This window comes from Mus pahari, chromosome 5 (genome assembly GCF_900095145.1).
Source record: "Mus pahari chromosome 5, PAHARI_EIJ_v1.1, whole genome shotgun sequence".
NCBI lineage: Eukaryota > Metazoa > Chordata > Mammalia > Rodentia > Muridae > Mus > Mus pahari.
The window spans coordinates 156,851,181-156,868,401 of record NC_034594.1 but is presented as its reverse complement, the minus strand read 5'-3'; the positions used below and the strand labels follow the sequence as shown (position 1 = coordinate 156,868,401).

The 17,221-nt window shown below is 48.1% G+C and overlaps 1 protein-coding gene across 1 annotated transcript in view; it reads left to right on the top strand.

Annotated features, from left to right (window-relative positions):
• The first annotated feature begins 1,801 nt into the window (after positions 1 to 1,801).
• The window catches only part of Marc2 (mitochondrial amidoxime reducing component 2), a 28,041-nt gene continuing 12,621 nt past the window's right edge, over positions 1,802 to 17,221 (top strand). Inside the window, exons 1-4 of the mRNA XM_021198394.2 lie at positions 1,802 to 2,159; positions 6,379 to 6,552; positions 13,274 to 13,442; positions 14,586 to 14,726. Of these exons, the coding sequence (XP_021054053.1) occupies positions 1,888 to 2,159; positions 6,379 to 6,552; positions 13,274 to 13,442; positions 14,586 to 14,726 (756 nt within the window). The 5' untranslated portion in view covers positions 1,802 to 1,887. The remainder of the gene's footprint in view (positions 2,160 to 6,378; positions 6,553 to 13,273; positions 13,443 to 14,585; positions 14,727 to 17,221) is intronic.

The window sequence follows — 17,221 nt, the reverse complement described above, 5'->3', positions numbered from 1 at the left end:
CACACACACACACATATACTCTCTCACACACACATATACACACACACATACATACACACACACACACACACACATGCATACACACACACACACACACACACACACACACACACATACGTGCATACACACTGGTTTAAGCAAACATTTTTTAAAAAGAGCCCCTTCTCCAGCAGGTGACTTAGCCCTACTTTGGAAGGGACAACAGGTTGGCCTCCCCAAGAGGCCTGGGACAGATTATGTCTTGATGCAAAGAACCATCCTTTGAAAAATAAACCAACTCCCATCCTATGTAAGAAAATCTGTTCTTATTCCAGTAGTCTACTTGAACGAAACTTTTACAAAATAACGGCAGACATCAGTTAAACCTTGAAGCCTGGGTTTTATCCATCAAGTAACTATTGACAGTGGGTGTGTCTGTGGGGGGATGAGTTTAGATCTAGTAGGCATTGGGCTTTTCAGAGGGAAAGTGAAGGGGCAGAGAAGGGGGGAACGTGCTCCATGGGTAGGCTCTCTCAGTCCGTATCACCTATCAGAAGCAAGCACACTTGCTCTGCTGGCTCTGCTGGCTGCCAGTTGCGGAGGTTGGGGCTCTGTTCTGTCTGTCCTCTCATGCAGAAGTCTGTCATCTCTGATGGCTGCCCAAGCTGCAGAAGAAGAATTCAACATTCTAAGTCCTTGGCTATTATAAAAAAGCATTTTTAAGTATATGGATGTTTTGCCTGCATGTATGCCTGAGTACCAGCTGTGTTCCAGCCATCTGCAGGGGCCAGAAGAGAGCGTGGGTCTCTTGGCACTGGAGTTGCAGACAGTTATGAGCTGCTATGTAAGCACTGGGAGTCCAACTGGTGCTCTTAACCACTGAGCCATTTCTCCATTTATTTATTTAAAATTTATTCTCCTCCTCTCTCTTCTCCCCCTCTCTCCTCTGTCTCTTCATGTACACCTCCCTCCCTCTCCTCTCTGTCTCTCCCTCTCAGTCTTCCCCTTCCCCTCCCCCTCTCAGTCCCCCTCTCCTTCTCTCTCTCTCTCTCTCTCTCTCTCTCTCTCTCTCTCTCTCTCTCTCTCTCTCTCTCTCTCTCTCTCCTCTGTTTAAGAAATGGTTCCCTCCCTCCTATCACATGGCTCCCAGGGACTGAATTCAAGTCGTCAGCGTTGGCAGCCAGGACCTTTAAGGGTTGAGCGGCGGCTTTCAACTGATGAGTTAATCATTGATGTTTCTGAGACAGGTCCTGGCTATCATAGCTCACAATGATCTTGAACTTGGGGCTATCTCCTTGCCAAAGCCGGACATTTGAACCCCGTTTAGAAAGTTGTCTGAGAAAAGTCGACCAGAGTCCTCTATTTTGACCCCAGCCACAGCAAGGGGAAAGCTCTGGCAGCCTTTCCCTTCCTCGGGCTGTCTTATTTGGCTTGTGCACCTGTAACCTCAGGTCACGCTGCCAGAAGCCGCGCCAGTAGTCTTGTCTCTACCTGCAGAGATGGAAGCCGAGCGTTCCGGAGAGTTGCGCGATCTTCAGGCGACTTACCCCAAAGTTGTCCGCAGGAAACATTCCTCCATCCTGGTTCACTTCAGTGCAGCAGCTTCTTGCACAATTGAGTGTGCTCCTTTTAGAAGCAAAAGGGTAAACGAGTGTAGCGGGTTGAAGAGTCATGGGGGAGGGATCGCCTTAAAGGCGGACAAAGGCAAAGTAACCCAAAAAGTGACCACCCCACGCTGTCACCAGCGATGGGCGTGGACCAGGCTCTGACACTGGTCTCGACTTGACCAGCCGAAGTTTGGCAGGCGGTGCGGCTGCGCCAACCCTGGCTCCTCCCACACTCCCGGAGCCTTAAGCCCCGCCTTGCCACCGCGGCCTGGTAGCCCAGGCCTGCCCCGGGTAGTTCAACATGGGTTCCTCCAGCTCCACGGCTCTGGCTCGCCTCGGCCTTCCCGGGCAGCCGCGGTCCACCTGGCTCGGCGTCGCCGCGCTGGGACTGGCCGCGGTGGCGCTGGGCACCGTGGCTTGGCGTCGCGCGCGTCCCCGGCGGCGCCGGCAGCTGCAGCAGGTGGGCACAGTGTCTAAGGTTTGGATCTACCCGATCAAGTCCTGCAAGGGGGTGACGGTGTGCGAGACCGAGTGCACCAACATGGGGCTGCGCTGCGGCAAAGTGCGCGACAGGTACGCTGAGCCCCGCGCTGCACCCGGTGCGGATGGGCCGGGGTGAGGGAGGTGGGGCCTTTCTTATCCCTGCTCGGAAGTGTGAGATTTGGAACCGGACGCCCCTCGGTGAGTGCAAACTTTGTGAGCCGGGGCCTGGAGTAAGTCGAGAGAGGAGTTCCGTACTGCAATCTGTGTTCTCCCCAAACCTAGAAAGTAAGGGTTTGTTGCGTCTGGGAAACACGCACACACACATATGGGAAAGAACTGACAGCAGTTATAGCACGGTGCACATTGGCGGGCATGTTCAAGTTGAAATCTAAGTTTGCAAGCCCAAAAATGCTGTGGGATGCCTTCCGGGAGAATTTAGCTTTACCACATGCAAATTTACTCTAGAGCGAAGCAGAGCGCCTCGATTTTGGCTCCCACCCCTTTCAGCATAACAGAACCGAGGCTTGTTGCCTGAATTCTCTGGGCTCTCGAGCTTTGATCCTTTAGCTGCGCAGCCTTTGCTTCAGGCTAAAGTAGTTTTGGAAAAGTGAGTTGGAGCATTCCTGGAACCCTGGAGGGGAGAGACTCCCCAGTCAGCTGTCTGTACAGCTCTCCTAACTGTAGGACACTAGAAATAATAAAACGCCATTGCCTGAGCGTTTTCAAGAACATCAGGCCTTCCCTCTAGGATTGGTGACCACTTCAATGAGTAAGGAGCAGAATTGTGTGGTTTGCCGGGAGTGGGGAGGGGGGTGGAGTGAGGGAGGGGCTGTGGCAGATGATGGTAGAGAGCTAGTCACAAACGGGTATAATATAGTCATACAGGAGGTTAAAACGAAAAAAAGAGTTTAGTTCTGGTACAGAATAAATTTATAGATCAGGAAGCTCATTGATTTTCCATTCCTCATTAGCATACTAGGTTTCCAACGCTGGGAGATTTGGGTTTAAATTATCATTTACTGAGGGCCTGGGGATGTAGCTCCATTGGTAAGAGAGGGTGCTTGCCCAGGGCGTGTGAAGCCCTGAATTTTATTCTCCAGCATCCAAGTGAGGCATGGTGGCACATGCCAGTCATCAGAAGTTCAAGGTCACTCCCAGAGAAGCTGTAGATTTGGGTTCAAGGCCAGCCTGGGCTATATGAAAACTTGTCTGTATACTGAAATGAAATAAAACAAAATAAAGTGAAATAAAATAAAATACTATCATTCCTGGAGCATCCCATCCCTGTCCAAATGAACTCAAATCACCAAGAATGGAGTATATCCCCCAGGGGACTGTTCTGCTATAATTATCTATGAGATCATTGTGAGAAAGATGCTTAGAGTTTATTCAAGTGTGGGAAGACCTCGGGTACCTGGTACTGCATATTGTACAACACCCAGGAGGTGTTGAGGCTTATGGTGTTAACCCGAGGAGGCAGGGCAGATGTGAGCAGCTTTCCTCCCACCTAAGAACCCTGGAGCATCTCAGAGGTAACCAGCACCGACCTGTGTTTCCTCAGATCATCAGAGCATGGCGTGTGCCTCGTTGAGGCTATCATGGCTTGGCTGTGATTTTGCTGGTGTAGAGAGAAGAGGTGTCCTTTGCCCTGCTTTTCTGCTTCCTGGGGATTCAATAAAGTAAATAGAACTGTATAGTTTCTCTCGTTTTGACCAATACATTCTTCTTTCTTCCATATATTTTTTTTAAAAAAATAAAAGATCTCCCCACGTAGCTCTGACTAACCTGAACTCTGGCTTGCTGTGTAGATAAGGTTGGCCTTGAACTTGTAGGGATCCATCTGCCTCTGTTTCCCAAGTGCTAGGATTACAGGCCTGAACCACCGGTGCTCAGCGGGATCAGCGTCCTCTTTGGATGATGTGGTGGAGGGAAAGGCAGAGAAATGGTTATGTGATAGACATTGGGCTAAACCCTGTCCTGTAAGTTTGCCCATCTATGGTGGACTAGCTATGACTGTCTTCATCCCGTGGGTTTAGCAAGACAGTCTTGGACAGGATGAGTATGTCTTGGGGGTCACAAAACCAGCCTGTTCTAGGGGGTCTAGGTGAATGCAGCAGTCACTTTTGATACTTTTGATAGCAGTTACTGTGTGATACAGGACTGTAAGATGTGCACAGGAGCGGGAGACCTTGAACAGCGGCCTTTAACCTCCTCCAGTTTGAGTTTTATTTATCAAAGGTAATTAATATTCAGAAGCAAGCTTGCCGGCCAGGACTCTGCTTAATGACCCTTGTTTTCTGCCCGAGTCAGGACCATAACTACTGGTCTTTCTGGAGGAAAAGACATCTTTTGTTTAGTTTGTGCCTGGATTTTCCTCTGTAGGCCCCATTCCCCCAAATGCTGGGAGTGTTTGGCTAGTGTTCTCTGCTTGACCTTGACTCAGCCCCTTGGGCAGTGAATAGCAACACAGGCATCTGCTTCCTTCCTTGATCTTGTAAATGTCCTTCAGCAGCGGACTCTGACTATCACTTTCTCTGTTCACACCTTTCTCTGGAGCCAACTGTCTTTCTTCTCACGCATTTATCACCTATTTTGATAAAGGGAGCACCCCTCCCCGGCTTATTCCCATCCCCCACCTTTCCCTTCCCACCTTCTCTTTGGGGCTTAGCTCTTCCTGCCCCCACCCCAACTCTGCTGGCTAGTTGGCAGTTAGTTTTTAACTTGAGTTAGTGTTTCATTTGCCCTGGGTACCGCCTCACTGGTCCACTGGTGTTCAAGGTCCTGCTGTTTACCGTGGGGAATTCTGAACTCTGGGCTGTGACACTGGCCCATCTGCCACCTGCTTGTGCTTTGCTGTAAAGTCAGGGTGCTGACTCTCATTGCAGGTCAAGTTGGGGTAACTTGGTTATGAAAGCTCACTTTCTAGGCTCATTCTATCTCTTGGAGCTGGCAGAACACAATAGATCATTTATTCATGGGGAATTATTTATGTGCACAAGGTAAAGTATCCTGAAGGAGGTGGCTGAGGTCTGTTATAAGTGGCGGCTGTCTTAGTTAACTGTTCTCATTGTTGAGACAAATACCTGACAAGAAGCAAATGAAGGGAAGATGGATTGTGAGGGGCTGGTGTCATGGTGTCCACAGTCAGGAAGCAGAGAGAGGGAAGGCTGGTGGTCAGCTAACTTTGTCCTTGCTATTCAGTCTAGAACCCCAGCCCATGGGAGCACACCACCCATATTTAAGATGTGTCTCTTCACCTCAGTTAACTTAGACACTTCCTCCGGGAAGCCCAGAGGTGATTCAAGATCTTGTTGACTGTCAACCATTATAGTAGCCTGTTAGCCTTGTATCAGTTTTTGTGTAGTTCCTGGGTTGAATTCCCTTTTGGTCCTCTTTTGTCTTTTCAGTTGCTACAATGAGCAGGCAGCTGCTAAGGGTCCCTTCCTGCTTTTAACTTCAGCATTTAGTTCTCAGTCTTTACACAGTGGCCTGGGCTAATGGGGGGGGGGGTGTTGTCTGTCAACTGTGGAAGGAACTATTTTGGGTGGATGGAAGCTGATATGATTCAGCCCAGAGAAGGACTGATAGCAAGAGATGATGTGTCTGGTTGGGTACATAGGAGTCTTGTCTGGGTATGGGGAATGCTGAGAGTTAAAAGTTTAGACTTGGGCTGGCGAGATGGCTCAGTGGGTAAGAGCACTCACTGTTCTTCTGAAGGTCCTGAGTTCAAATCCCAGCAACCATATGGTGGCTCATAACCACCCGTAATGAGATCTGAGGCCTTCTTCTGGTGTGTGTCTGAAGACAGCTACAGTGTACTTATTTATAATAATAAATAAAGGAGCGAGCGGGGCCGACTGGAGCAAGCAGAGGTCCTAAATTTAATTCCCAACAACCACAAAAAGGCTCACAACCATCTGTACAGCTACATAAAAATAAATAAATAAATCTTTTTAAAAAAAGTTTCGGCTTGGGTGACATTTTAACCAAAGCAGGGTGTCTTGGTCCATTTTCTTTGACTGTAAAAGTACATTTGAGATTCAGTAACAGACAAGTCTAGGGATTCTATGCTCACATGCCGTGAGGGCTTCTTGCTGCATCTTAAGGTGGCAAAGGATATCGCGTGAGTGCTAGAAAGGGCTCCATTTGGGGACAACAACTTTTAGATCAAAGGGTTCACTCAGATGTTCAGGATCTGCCGTCAGCTCTCAGGGAGGACGGGTGGCTGGCTTTGAGGTGAGGGAGAGCCGGAGGAAGTCCTTGGGAAATGAGGAAGATGTTCTGAGTGTGCCTGTCTGCCTCTCTGCAGGTTTTGGATGGTGGTGAAGGAGGATGGACACATGGTCACTGCCCGCCAGGAGCCTCGCCTTGTGCTGGTCTCCATCACCCTGGAGAACAATCACCTGACGCTCGAGGCTCCAGGCATGGAGCAGATGGTTCTGCCTATCAAGCTCCCTTCTTCGAATAAGATCCAGGACTGCAGGTGCTCTGCTTGCGGGTGATGGGAGATTGCCACAGAGCTGACTTGCCCCCGCATTTGTTATGGTTCATGTCAGAACCGCACTTGATGAAATCAGCGCAGGACAATACTGAGGAGGGTTAGTCTCCAGGGTGGGGCTTGGTGTGAGTGACTGTTAAGGGTACCCGGGGCTAGCTTTGAGTTTTGACGAGATTTTACTTCTGAGACGGGGTCTGACATCCCAGGTTGACCCTAACTTTTTTTTTAAATGTAATCGAGGATGACTTCGGACTTTTGATCTTTACTATGTCTTTATCTCCCGAGTGCTGTACCACCTTGTGATCCGTACCACTGCGCTCAGTTTGTGGGGTGCAAGGATTGAACCCTGAGCTTTGCGCGTGTTAGATAGTCACTCCACAAACTGAACTACAGCCTCAGCCTCAGGGTTAGTTTTAATCAGGGATGGTTGAGAGCTGCAGATGACGAAATGACTGTCCTATAGGAAAAACTATTACTTAGGTTAATGGGTTCATAGGAAGAGGTAGATCTACCACACAGGGAAGGCTAGGGCTGGCCAGGGATAATGTGAAGAAGGAGAGATGACTTCCCTAAGGGAGGGTTCAGGTTGGCCAGTTAGAATAACTTCAGTGGGCTGGGACAGAGCAGCTGTGTGGTTTATAGTCCTAACATCTCCTGCCTTAGGTAAAGACTCAATAAAGGAGAGTTTGCAAGTCATGCTTGCATGTGACAAAGACTATTGTCTCCAAGAAGTAGCTGGCCACCGGAGGGCCAGTGATAGCGAAGCTGAAAGCATAGTTAACACAAATGCCTATGTCCAGGGCGTGACACCTTCCATTCAAACTGGCCTTTACGTTGTTAAGAAAAAAAATTTACTTAATTACGTGCAGTGGGGCATGCAGTGCACATAGGCAGCAGTGTGGATGTGGAGGTCAGGAGACAACTTGCAGGAGTCGGCTCTCTCCTTCTCCTGTGTGGGTTCTGGGGGTCACATTTAGGTCTTCTGATGTGACAGCAAGTGCCCTGACCCACTGAGCCAGCTCGCCCATCCTGGGACACCTTGTTTAGAGTTCTTAGCCTGCCACCCCGGCAAGAGAAGTTACTGGAGACCTTACCAGTTGATCTCAGAGCTGGATAATGAGCACACTAGAGCTTTTCAGCACCTAGAGTCTATCTCTGAGACTGAGGACTTAGGGGAGGGGTGGGGTAGGGGGCAGGGGCAGGCAAGGCCTAGGCTTTGGCATCTGTTTGCATGTGGGTCCTCTCTTGATGGTCTGCTGGATCTTGCTTGAATTTCTTTCTTTCTCCTCTTTCTCATCTCCCTCCTCCTCCTCTTTTTTCTCTTCTTTTTTCTTTTCTTTTTGCTGCTGAGGGTTAAAGCTCTTTGAAGTTATAAAGTCTCAGAAACGTAAGTGTTTTGCTGCGGAATGATATGCTGGATCCCTGGTAACCAGGTGAGGTTTTTGTTTTTAGGTGCTGGGGTTAGAACCAGGGTTTGTTGTTTGTTTGTTTGTTGTTTATTTATTTGTTTGTTTTTTGAGTCAGAGTCTCACTGTGAATCTCTGGATGGCTTGGAACTCTGTAAACCACACTGGCCTCAAACTCACAGTCTGAGTGCTGGGATTAAAGGCGTGCAGTACCACAGCTCAGCTTAGGTTTTCAACCTTGTGCTAACAGGTACTATCCAAAGGTGCCTGGGCTCATGAAAGACTCTCATCTTGCATTTGTTCAGAGTGAGCTGAAATCCGTCACTCTTGCTTGCGGATCCCCCAAGTTTGAAAGCACTACCTTGCTGAGTACAGACAGCCTTTTGGCTAGTTGTCTTTGTAAGCCTGTAAGTGACCATCACAAAGTTCATCTTACATAGGAGAAAAACAGACTTTGATTCCTCATTCCCCCACCGCACAGAGAAGGGAGGAGAGGGAGGGTGAGGGTGAGGGAGAGGGAGAGGGAGAGAGAATATCACTGAGCTCTTATCAACTGTGCGGGGGAGGGGAAACAGTTTCCACAAATGACAGGTGTTAAGAGAAAAATTAGCCACGCCTCTTGTATCACAGCTGAAAGCTTGTGGGTGTGTGCTTACATGTGGAGAGTGATGGGGGTGTGTTCCCTGGGGGATTCACTGTCACCCACAGCAAGGGTCTTCACCTGTTTACACAGAGCTCTGGGGAGGCCCAAACTCTCTCTGGAAGCCGAGGGGAAGAGAAGAGGCCTTGTAGGAAGAGGCCATCGTGGGGAGGTCAGAGGACAACTTGAGGGAGTTAGTTCTCTCCATTCACCATTCACCGTGTGTATCCCCGGGATTGAACTCGGGTTGTCAGACCTGGCAGTGGGTGCCTTTACCCATGAGCCATCTCCTGACCAGTGTTAAAATGTTTAGACCAATAGGCCAGTGGTAGTGTTTCTTGATGATCACCGATTTCATGTTGACTAAAAATGCCGTGTGTAAGTGGAGTATGGAGACACGTGCCCTCAATCCAGTACCTGGGAGGTCGGGACAGAAGGACCATGAGTTCAAGGGCTTCCTGGCCCACATGATGACACAGTTTAAAGAGCCTGCTGCTAGCCTCTTAGAGGAGGAGGAAGGAAGAAAGACTTTAGACTTAGCAAACAACCTTTGGGGTCTAGCTTCAAAGACCAGCTGAGCAACCTTTTATTTTAACTTGAAATTTCAGTGCAGCTGAGTCAAGTCCACAAGTACTGGTTGTCTTCGTGGACAGATTTAAGGTTTGTTCTTTTCTAAAAGTAAAGAAGAGAGAAAAATGACACTGTCCCCAAACAGTCCAATCTAAGTCTTATTTCTTTGTAACCGAAAAGGGAAAGCAGAGCTAGGTCACGTGACACAGAAAAGAAAGAGGGCGTTTGCATCACTGGCCATGAAACTTCAGGCTGCTCTAAGTGTCTGTGTGATTCTCCCCCAACGACCAGTTAGTTCTCCAGTGCACAGCAGCTGGTGTCCCTCAGTCCAGGGTAGCACCATCTGCCATGAGGTAGCCTCAGGTCCCACAGGGTAAGTAAGGACTGGTCTCTTGAGACTGCCTCTCACTTCAGATGCTAACGAAGGCCTGAGTCTCCGCGACCAACTGTGACTCGACATTCACAGCCTCTTTCTTGGGTTCAGTTCCTTTGCGAGCCTTACAGAATTCAGGAGACATTTTGCCAGTTTCTTACAAAGGCTACCCCAAGGCTAAGGAGGAGGAGGCGGACGATGAGGTGGGCGGACAGGGTGTGGAGAATGCTACCCTGTAGATAACATACCGTGTTCTGTTCCATCCTGAGAATGATCCACGATGGTCATAGTTTGGGTTTTGAATGAATGAGTTGCCTAAATATATGTCAAGCCAAAGTAAAAGAATAAACAAGCAGACAGACAGGCAGACAGACAATAGCAAAACATCATCAAATCAGAACACATACATACAAATTCACAAATCCATACACCTCTAGGTGTTCAGCAATTGGGAAATTATCTGAATCTGGTCCTTTGGGCTTTTATAGACATTTTATTCTATGCTGTGATTGATAAAATACATCAAACAAATTGGAATTAATACATCCTACAGAAGTCATCCAGGAAGCCCCTTTAAGACAGCCAGCTGGAGTTCCCAGTGTGCATCGAGGGTGAAGCTTCCAAGTAAAAGATCAGCTAGCAACAGACAGATGACGTCATCATATCGGGTCTCACAATGTTTGGGAGCTCTGGGGAGTTTCCAATTGAGCATGCTCTCTATGGCTGGATTTCAGCCTCTTCCACTGCCTGCACATTTCTATTAGGAGATAAACAACAGTGACAACTGTTGTTAGTAGTATACCTTAAGCTCTTTTGAGGTACAGTGTTTCCAGTCCTATCATTGCTGCTGTAGGGTAAGGGGGCAGTCCATCCTGTGCGGTGGGCCTTCGAGGGCACTTTGACACACATGCTTTAGTCTGAAATGCACAAGGAAGCCAAGCGGCTTCCTGAGCCAGCTTGTCAGCGAGCTCAAACAACACAGTGTGTTAAGCAACCTGTAAGCTCTCTGAACTTGGCCCTTTGGGCTTTTATTACATAGGTGTGATTGATAAAATAATTAGTTATTGATCAGCTCAGTCTTCAGCCTTGGCCCCTGGCTTGGAGGTGTGTGTGTGTGTGTGTGTGTGTGTGTGTGTGTGTGTGTGTGTACTAAAGCCCAGACCTCTAATCTTAGAGTGGGCTTCCCTGGCAATCAGTTTTTGAGAGCTGGTTCATCTACCAAGTGTGGGCTGGGAACTGAACTGAGGTTTTCAAGCTTGGTAGTAAACATCTTTACTGTTTGATCCATCTTGCTGGTCTCATGCATATGTTTTAAAGGAGGAGGACGGAAGAAATGACTTTAGGGCTAACAAAAAGCCTTGTGATCTAGCTTTAAAGACTAGCTAGGTAGCATTTGATTTTCACATGTAATTTGGCATATATATAGGTATAATTGAGTTAGGTACAGATTGGCAGTTCTCTTGTTAACTGTATCATTTTCCCCTAAAAATAAAAACAAAGAAAAGAAAATAACGGCCTCGACCGTGCACAGTCTGACTGAAGTTTTATTGCTTTGATTTTGAAGAGAGAAACCAAACATGAAAGGTAGGTGAGATAGGAAGACATCTTGGTTGTTTTTCTGTTGCTGTGAAGAGACGTCATGACCAAAGCAACCTGGGAAAGGTAGTGTTTGTTGGGGGGCACACAGTTTCAGAGGGTGAATCCATTATGGCGAGGAACATGGCAGCAGGCAGGCAGGCATGGTTTTGGAGCAATAGCTTAGAGCTTACATTCTAATCAGCAGGTGTGGGGGGGAGAGAGAGACATATACAGAGACAGAGACAGAGAGAGGCAGAGACAGACACAGAGAGACAGACAGAAAGCAGAGACAGAGACAGAGAGATAGACAGGGAGAGAGAAACAGAGACAGAGAGACAGACAGAAAGCAGAGACAGAGAAAGCAGAGAAAGAGACAGACAGAGAGAGACAGAGAGAGCTAAATAAGAATTATGTGGGCTTTTGAAATTTCAAAGCCTACATCCCAGTGTGATACACCTCTCCCAACAAGGCCACACCCCCTAATCCTTCCCAAACTGTTACACTGACTGGGAACTGTTTAATCAAATATCTGAGCTGGTGGAGGCTTCTCTCATCCAAACCACCACAGAAGGCAAGAGACAGGTGTTCTTTTCATTCCCTACCTCAGTCTGTCCCCTCTGGGTCCTCAGTGTGTAAGTGTTTGCCTCTCAGCAAACCTTCTCTGGTACACACCAGCCGGGGCCCAGCAGTCCAGTTCTGACACTGTCTGCCGGAGATGGCATCAGACCTCACAGGTTAGAACCCTGGGTCTCCACACCTCCTCCTTGGGCTCTGTTCATTTGCTCGCGTGCCTCGAAGAGATCTGGATTCGTGGTTGCTGGGTACTTGTAAAGGATGCTGTAAATGCTAAGGATACTTGTAAAGGATGCTGGAAATGCTAAGGATAGATGGGGCAGGTAGGGAGCTGAACTCTTCTGTGCTTTGTTGGGTGTGCCTCCCTCTACAAACCTCTAGGGGCTCAGCAATGGGGAAACTCTCTGAATCTAGTCCTTCAGGCTTTATGGAAGCTTTATTACATGGTGTGATTGATAAAATAATCAGCCATCGATCGACTCAACCTTCAGCCTCTGCCCCTTCCTTGGAGGTCAGAGGTTGTGGTACTAAAGTTCAACCTTCTGGTCTTGGGGTTGGCTACCCTGGCACCCGGTTCCCCATCCTCAGGTATCTTAGGAGGCTTCGGCCATTAGTAATCTCTGTAGCACACAGTTCCTCTTCAGCTTCCTTCTTCCTTGGCCACTTGTAAATTTTAATGATGTCTAAAAATAAAGAGCAGATCTTAGCTGAAATTTATTTATTTATTTATTTTATTTTTTTGGTTTTTTGAGACAGGGTTTCTCTGTATAGCCCTGGCTGTCCTGGAACTTACTTTGTAGACCAGGCTGGCCTCGAACTCAGAAATCCGCCTGCCTCTGCCTCCCGAGTGCTGGGATTAAAGGCGTGTGCCACCACGCCTGGCCTGAAATTAATTTATTAATGAATGCTAAGAACATCAACACATCTTACTTAATGAGGCTTAGCATCAATTTTATTTTATTTTTTTCTTAAGCAAGGTCTCCCAATGCAGCTAAGTGGTGAGAATTTTGCAATGTAGTCCAACTTGACTCCAAATTCATAGTCCTCCTGCTTCTACTACCCCAGTGCTGGGAGCGTAAATTATCAGGCCTGGGTCTGTCCATTCTTCCTTCCTTCCTTCCTGCCTGCCTGCCTGCCTGCCTGCCTGCCTGCCTGCCTTCCTTCTTCCTTCCTTCCATTAGCCCTGAGAACAAGGGGCTGAGAGTGACGGTATACACCTTAGCATAGGCTATCTGGATCTTCAGACATTTCTCTAAAAACATGATCAACCACACAACTGAACCCTTGGTATTCCTAAATGGTCAAAGGACTAGCCACTTGGATGGCTAGAAGCGTGTCAGAAATGCAAGGTTTCAGATTCCAACCCAGGAGACCAGGGTCTGTATGTGAAAAAGGGTCTAGGTGATTCATAGGCGTAAGAGTTGGGGAGATCTTCCCCATATAATATCCTGAACCCTCTTCTGCTCCTTCCCGGTTCCTCTCTGAAGACCTTAGCAGCCTCCTGGTACATTCAGGCCACCGTCCCCCAGTGTGTCCACATAAGTAACCCTGTAACATCCCTTTCAGGCTATTTGGTCTCGACATTAAAGGCAGAGATTGTGGCGATGAGGTAGCTCAGTGGTTCACCAACTACCTGAAGACACAAGCCTACAGGTTGGTTCAGTTTGATACCAGCATGAAAGGAAGAACAACGAAGAAACTTTACCCGTCTGAAAGTTACCTTCAGAACTATGAGGTGAGCATTTAGTCTTCCTCCATTCTGCCAGTTACTCTGGGCTCTCTGGGCTTCCTTCTCTGTCCATAGGAGTTCCTTGGGAGACTTCAGCTAGAAAGCCTTGGCAGTGGTCCAGGGCACAGCCTACACTTTAAGGATGGAGAGGGAAGGAGATGAGGGGTGTCTCAATGCTGGGACTTGTGCTGTGCAGAGGCCTGGGTATAGGAGATTTGTAGAGGGCAGACCCAGGGGTGATTTCTAGGGAGATGAGAACACAGGAAGAAATTGTCTGGAACCTGAATGTGATGGCTGATGCCTGTAATCCAGCACTTAGGAGGCTACAACAGGAGGATTGCTGTGGACTCAAGGCCAGCCTGGACTAAAGGCCTTGTTCCAGAGAGGAAATGAGGCTAGCTGCTAAGTAAGTGAGATTCTGGAACTGAACATGCCTCTCCTGATGCAGACTCTCCAGGCCACCTTCACTGCCTCAGTGGGGTACAGCTAATTCATAGGCAGGAAGGCACCTCCTGCTAGAGAAAACTGTAATGAGCTACGTTTTAAGGCACAAGTACCTCAGGGATTCTCCTCCCATGCCAAGGCAGGTTTATTTATTATTAATAATAGTATTAACGATATCATGTATTTGCTTTGTTACTCCAGGTGGTGCTGTTCCCCACCTAGAACAGTGTCAGGTTATCTATTGGCGATCAATAGGTTTTGAGTGATTGGGTGGTGTTGATGAAATTGTTATAGAACGATCTAGATTAGCAGCAGATGCCTCCCTGTGATGAGGAAGTAGAGCAGGTTGGCCGATAACAGCAGATGTAGTAGTGCACACCTTTAATTCTGTCATTCCTGAGGTAGAAGCAGATGGCTCTCTGTGACTTCAAGCACAGCCTTGTCTACATAATAAATTCTAGGGCATCCAAGGCTAGGTAGTGAGTCCCTGTTTCAGATAAATACATAATTAAATAAAAGAACAGGAGGCAGCCCAAGCTGCGACCTTTCTCTGTGAGTGGCTAGAAGCTGTGTTTCAGTGCTTACATCCTGTCTGTAAACCCCTCCCCTTCCACACTTGAGAGATCGTCTATCTGGACTCTGCTGGGCTCCTGAGGGACAGTGCCAGTGGGTGGGGAGGCCTGACGGTGCCGTGTTCCACGACAGGTAGCCTACCCAGACTGCAGCCCCATCCACCTGATTTCTGAAGCCTCCTTAGTCGATCTCAACACCAGGCTGAAGAAGAAAGTGAAGATGGAATACTTCAGGCCAAACATCGTGGTGTCAGGCTGCGAGGCTTTTGAGGAGGTAAGGCGCCACCGACACGGGCATCGAACTTGGATGTGCTGTGCTCAGAGCTGAGCTCAAATTGAGCTCCCGCAATAACCCAGATTCCCCAGCGCTGGTGATGGGGAGACTCCTTTTCCAGAATTCTCTCTGGTCTCTCTGACACCTATGGCCTCCTGGCCTCCAGGGGGCGCTGTTCGCATTCTTATGATCAGGCTCCATAGCATAACAAATTCCAGCTTGCAGCTGAGACTGCACTATATTCCCATAGCGTAGGCAAAAGGAAAGGAGGGGAAGATAGAGGCAGCCCTCCTTCTCCCTTGTACCACGCAGGAGTATATGCCAAGATTCCAGGTCCCCAAGTATAGGCTATGGAGGTATGGACGGTGCCCTGCGGCAGGTATTGCTGTGGACTGAGTTTTCTTCCATGCCTCTCTGAATGACTAACAGCAGGAAAGTCTGCTCTCTTCCTTTGCTGCAGCCTCCTGCACACAGTAGGGTTTTGCTTGGTCATGAGAAGCTTCAGCAGCCCTACTAAGTCCGGGGAGGAGGGGCTAGGCTTTCTGAGAGTCATTAATTGGGTGTGAGGCCCTGGACTAATTAATGACTTCATACCGAGCTCTCCCGCAACCCATTGAAGTCTGCAGTATTATCCTCTTTATATAAGAAAGCATGCTTAGAAAGAAAGGTCCCCCAGCTCTGCCCAGCAGATGAGGGGTTCAGCTGGAGGAACAACACAAGGCTTGCCACCTGCCTCTGTGGACTTGGGGTGAGGGTGCCAGTGTAGAGACCCAGGCACCCAGAGGAGAAGCTCTTAAACACCTCACCTCTTTGCTCCCTGGGGTCCTTCTCTATGAGACTGTGTCCTTATCTGTAGGTTCCCAAGGTACACTGGCTCAACCTGTGGGTCTCGACCCCTTTAGAAAACCTCTATCTCCAAAAAATATTTACACTATGACTCATAACAGTAACAAAATTACAGTTATGAAGGAGCAATAAAAATAATTTTATGGTTAGGAGTCACTACAACATGAGGAACTGTTGGGTCTCAGCATTAGGAAGGTTGAGAACCATTGCTTTCTGGTAAACCTTTGCAAACCGATTTAAGCCAATTAAGTCACTGTCCACACAATTTGACAATTTAAAAACAGTAGTGAATGCAGAAGATGTCTGTTAACCGACACCACCAGCTGTCTTACTTACTTTCTGGCTGCTATCATAAAATACCCCTGAAGGGAGAAGGGGTTTGTTCTGGTATACAGTTCTGGAGGGACAGATAAAGTCCATCCTGGCTGTGATGGCCTGGTGGCAGGAGCAGGAAGCTGGCTGGGCACATCTCGTTTGCACTCTGGAAGCAAGGAGTGGACAGGAAGTGGGGCCAGGGTATAACGTCAAGGCCCAGTTCTTAGTGACCCACTTCCTTCATCTATGTGATACCTCCTAAAGGGCACAGCCACAAGCAGCCCCTCCAGGCAGGGACCAAGTGTTCCTACCCATGTGTCTGTGGGTGGGAACAGCTGGAATTCAAAGCATACCAGCTGACTATACAACTTGCTACTAAGTTTCTTTAATTCCTTCTCATATTTGTTAAAAACAAAACAAAACAAAACAAAACAAAACTTGGACAAGGAGCTGGAGAGTTGGCTCAGTGGTCAAGAGCACTGACTGCTCTTCCAGAGGTGCTGAGTTCAATTCCCAGCAACCTCATAGTGACTGTAATGGGATCCGATGCCCTCTTCTGATGTGTCTAAAGAGGAGTAACGGTGTACTCACGTACATTAAATACATAAATAAATAAATAAATAAATAAATAAATAAATCTTTAAAGAAGAAAACAAAAATCTTGGTTATCTGTTATGGGCTAAGCACTGTGCCTCAGATCCTGGGCACAGAGATGATGAGAGGGACTCTGGGTGTGAGCTGCGTGGCTCTGTGACAATGAGCCCAGTTGAGTTAGGAAGTGCTAATGTAGGGGAGAAAGGGTTTGTTTTAGTCAGAGTAACAGGTTACAGTCTATCAGCATGGAAAAGTGAGGGCAGGAACCTGAATTGGGGAACTAAGTCACAGTGCCTAGCCCAGAACAGATGACCAAGTTTTTTAATTTAACAAATATGAGGAGAAATTAAAGAAATGCAATAGTCACGTGCACACTCCGCTATCGACTGTCGTGCACGTGTGCTTACGTTCAGCTAGCTCTCTCTACTCTTACACAGTCCAGGGCCTCAGACCTAGGAATGGTGCCGCCTATGTTGGGCTAGATCTTCCCATGTCAGTTAAAGCAATGAAGACAGTCCCTCAGACCTGCCTGGAGGCCAACCTAAACCACTGTCATTGAGACTCCTTCCGGGTGATCCTGGAGTGTGTTGAGCTGACGAAGCCATAACTGTTGAAAATAGGTTTGCTAAGTCTGCCTGGTGAAGGGAGGTTTGGGAGTGGGGGGTGGGGGGTGGGGGATTGGGGGGGTTGTTTAATTTGGCTCTCAAGATGCAATGCTATGCCTCTGTGCCCTGGCTTGT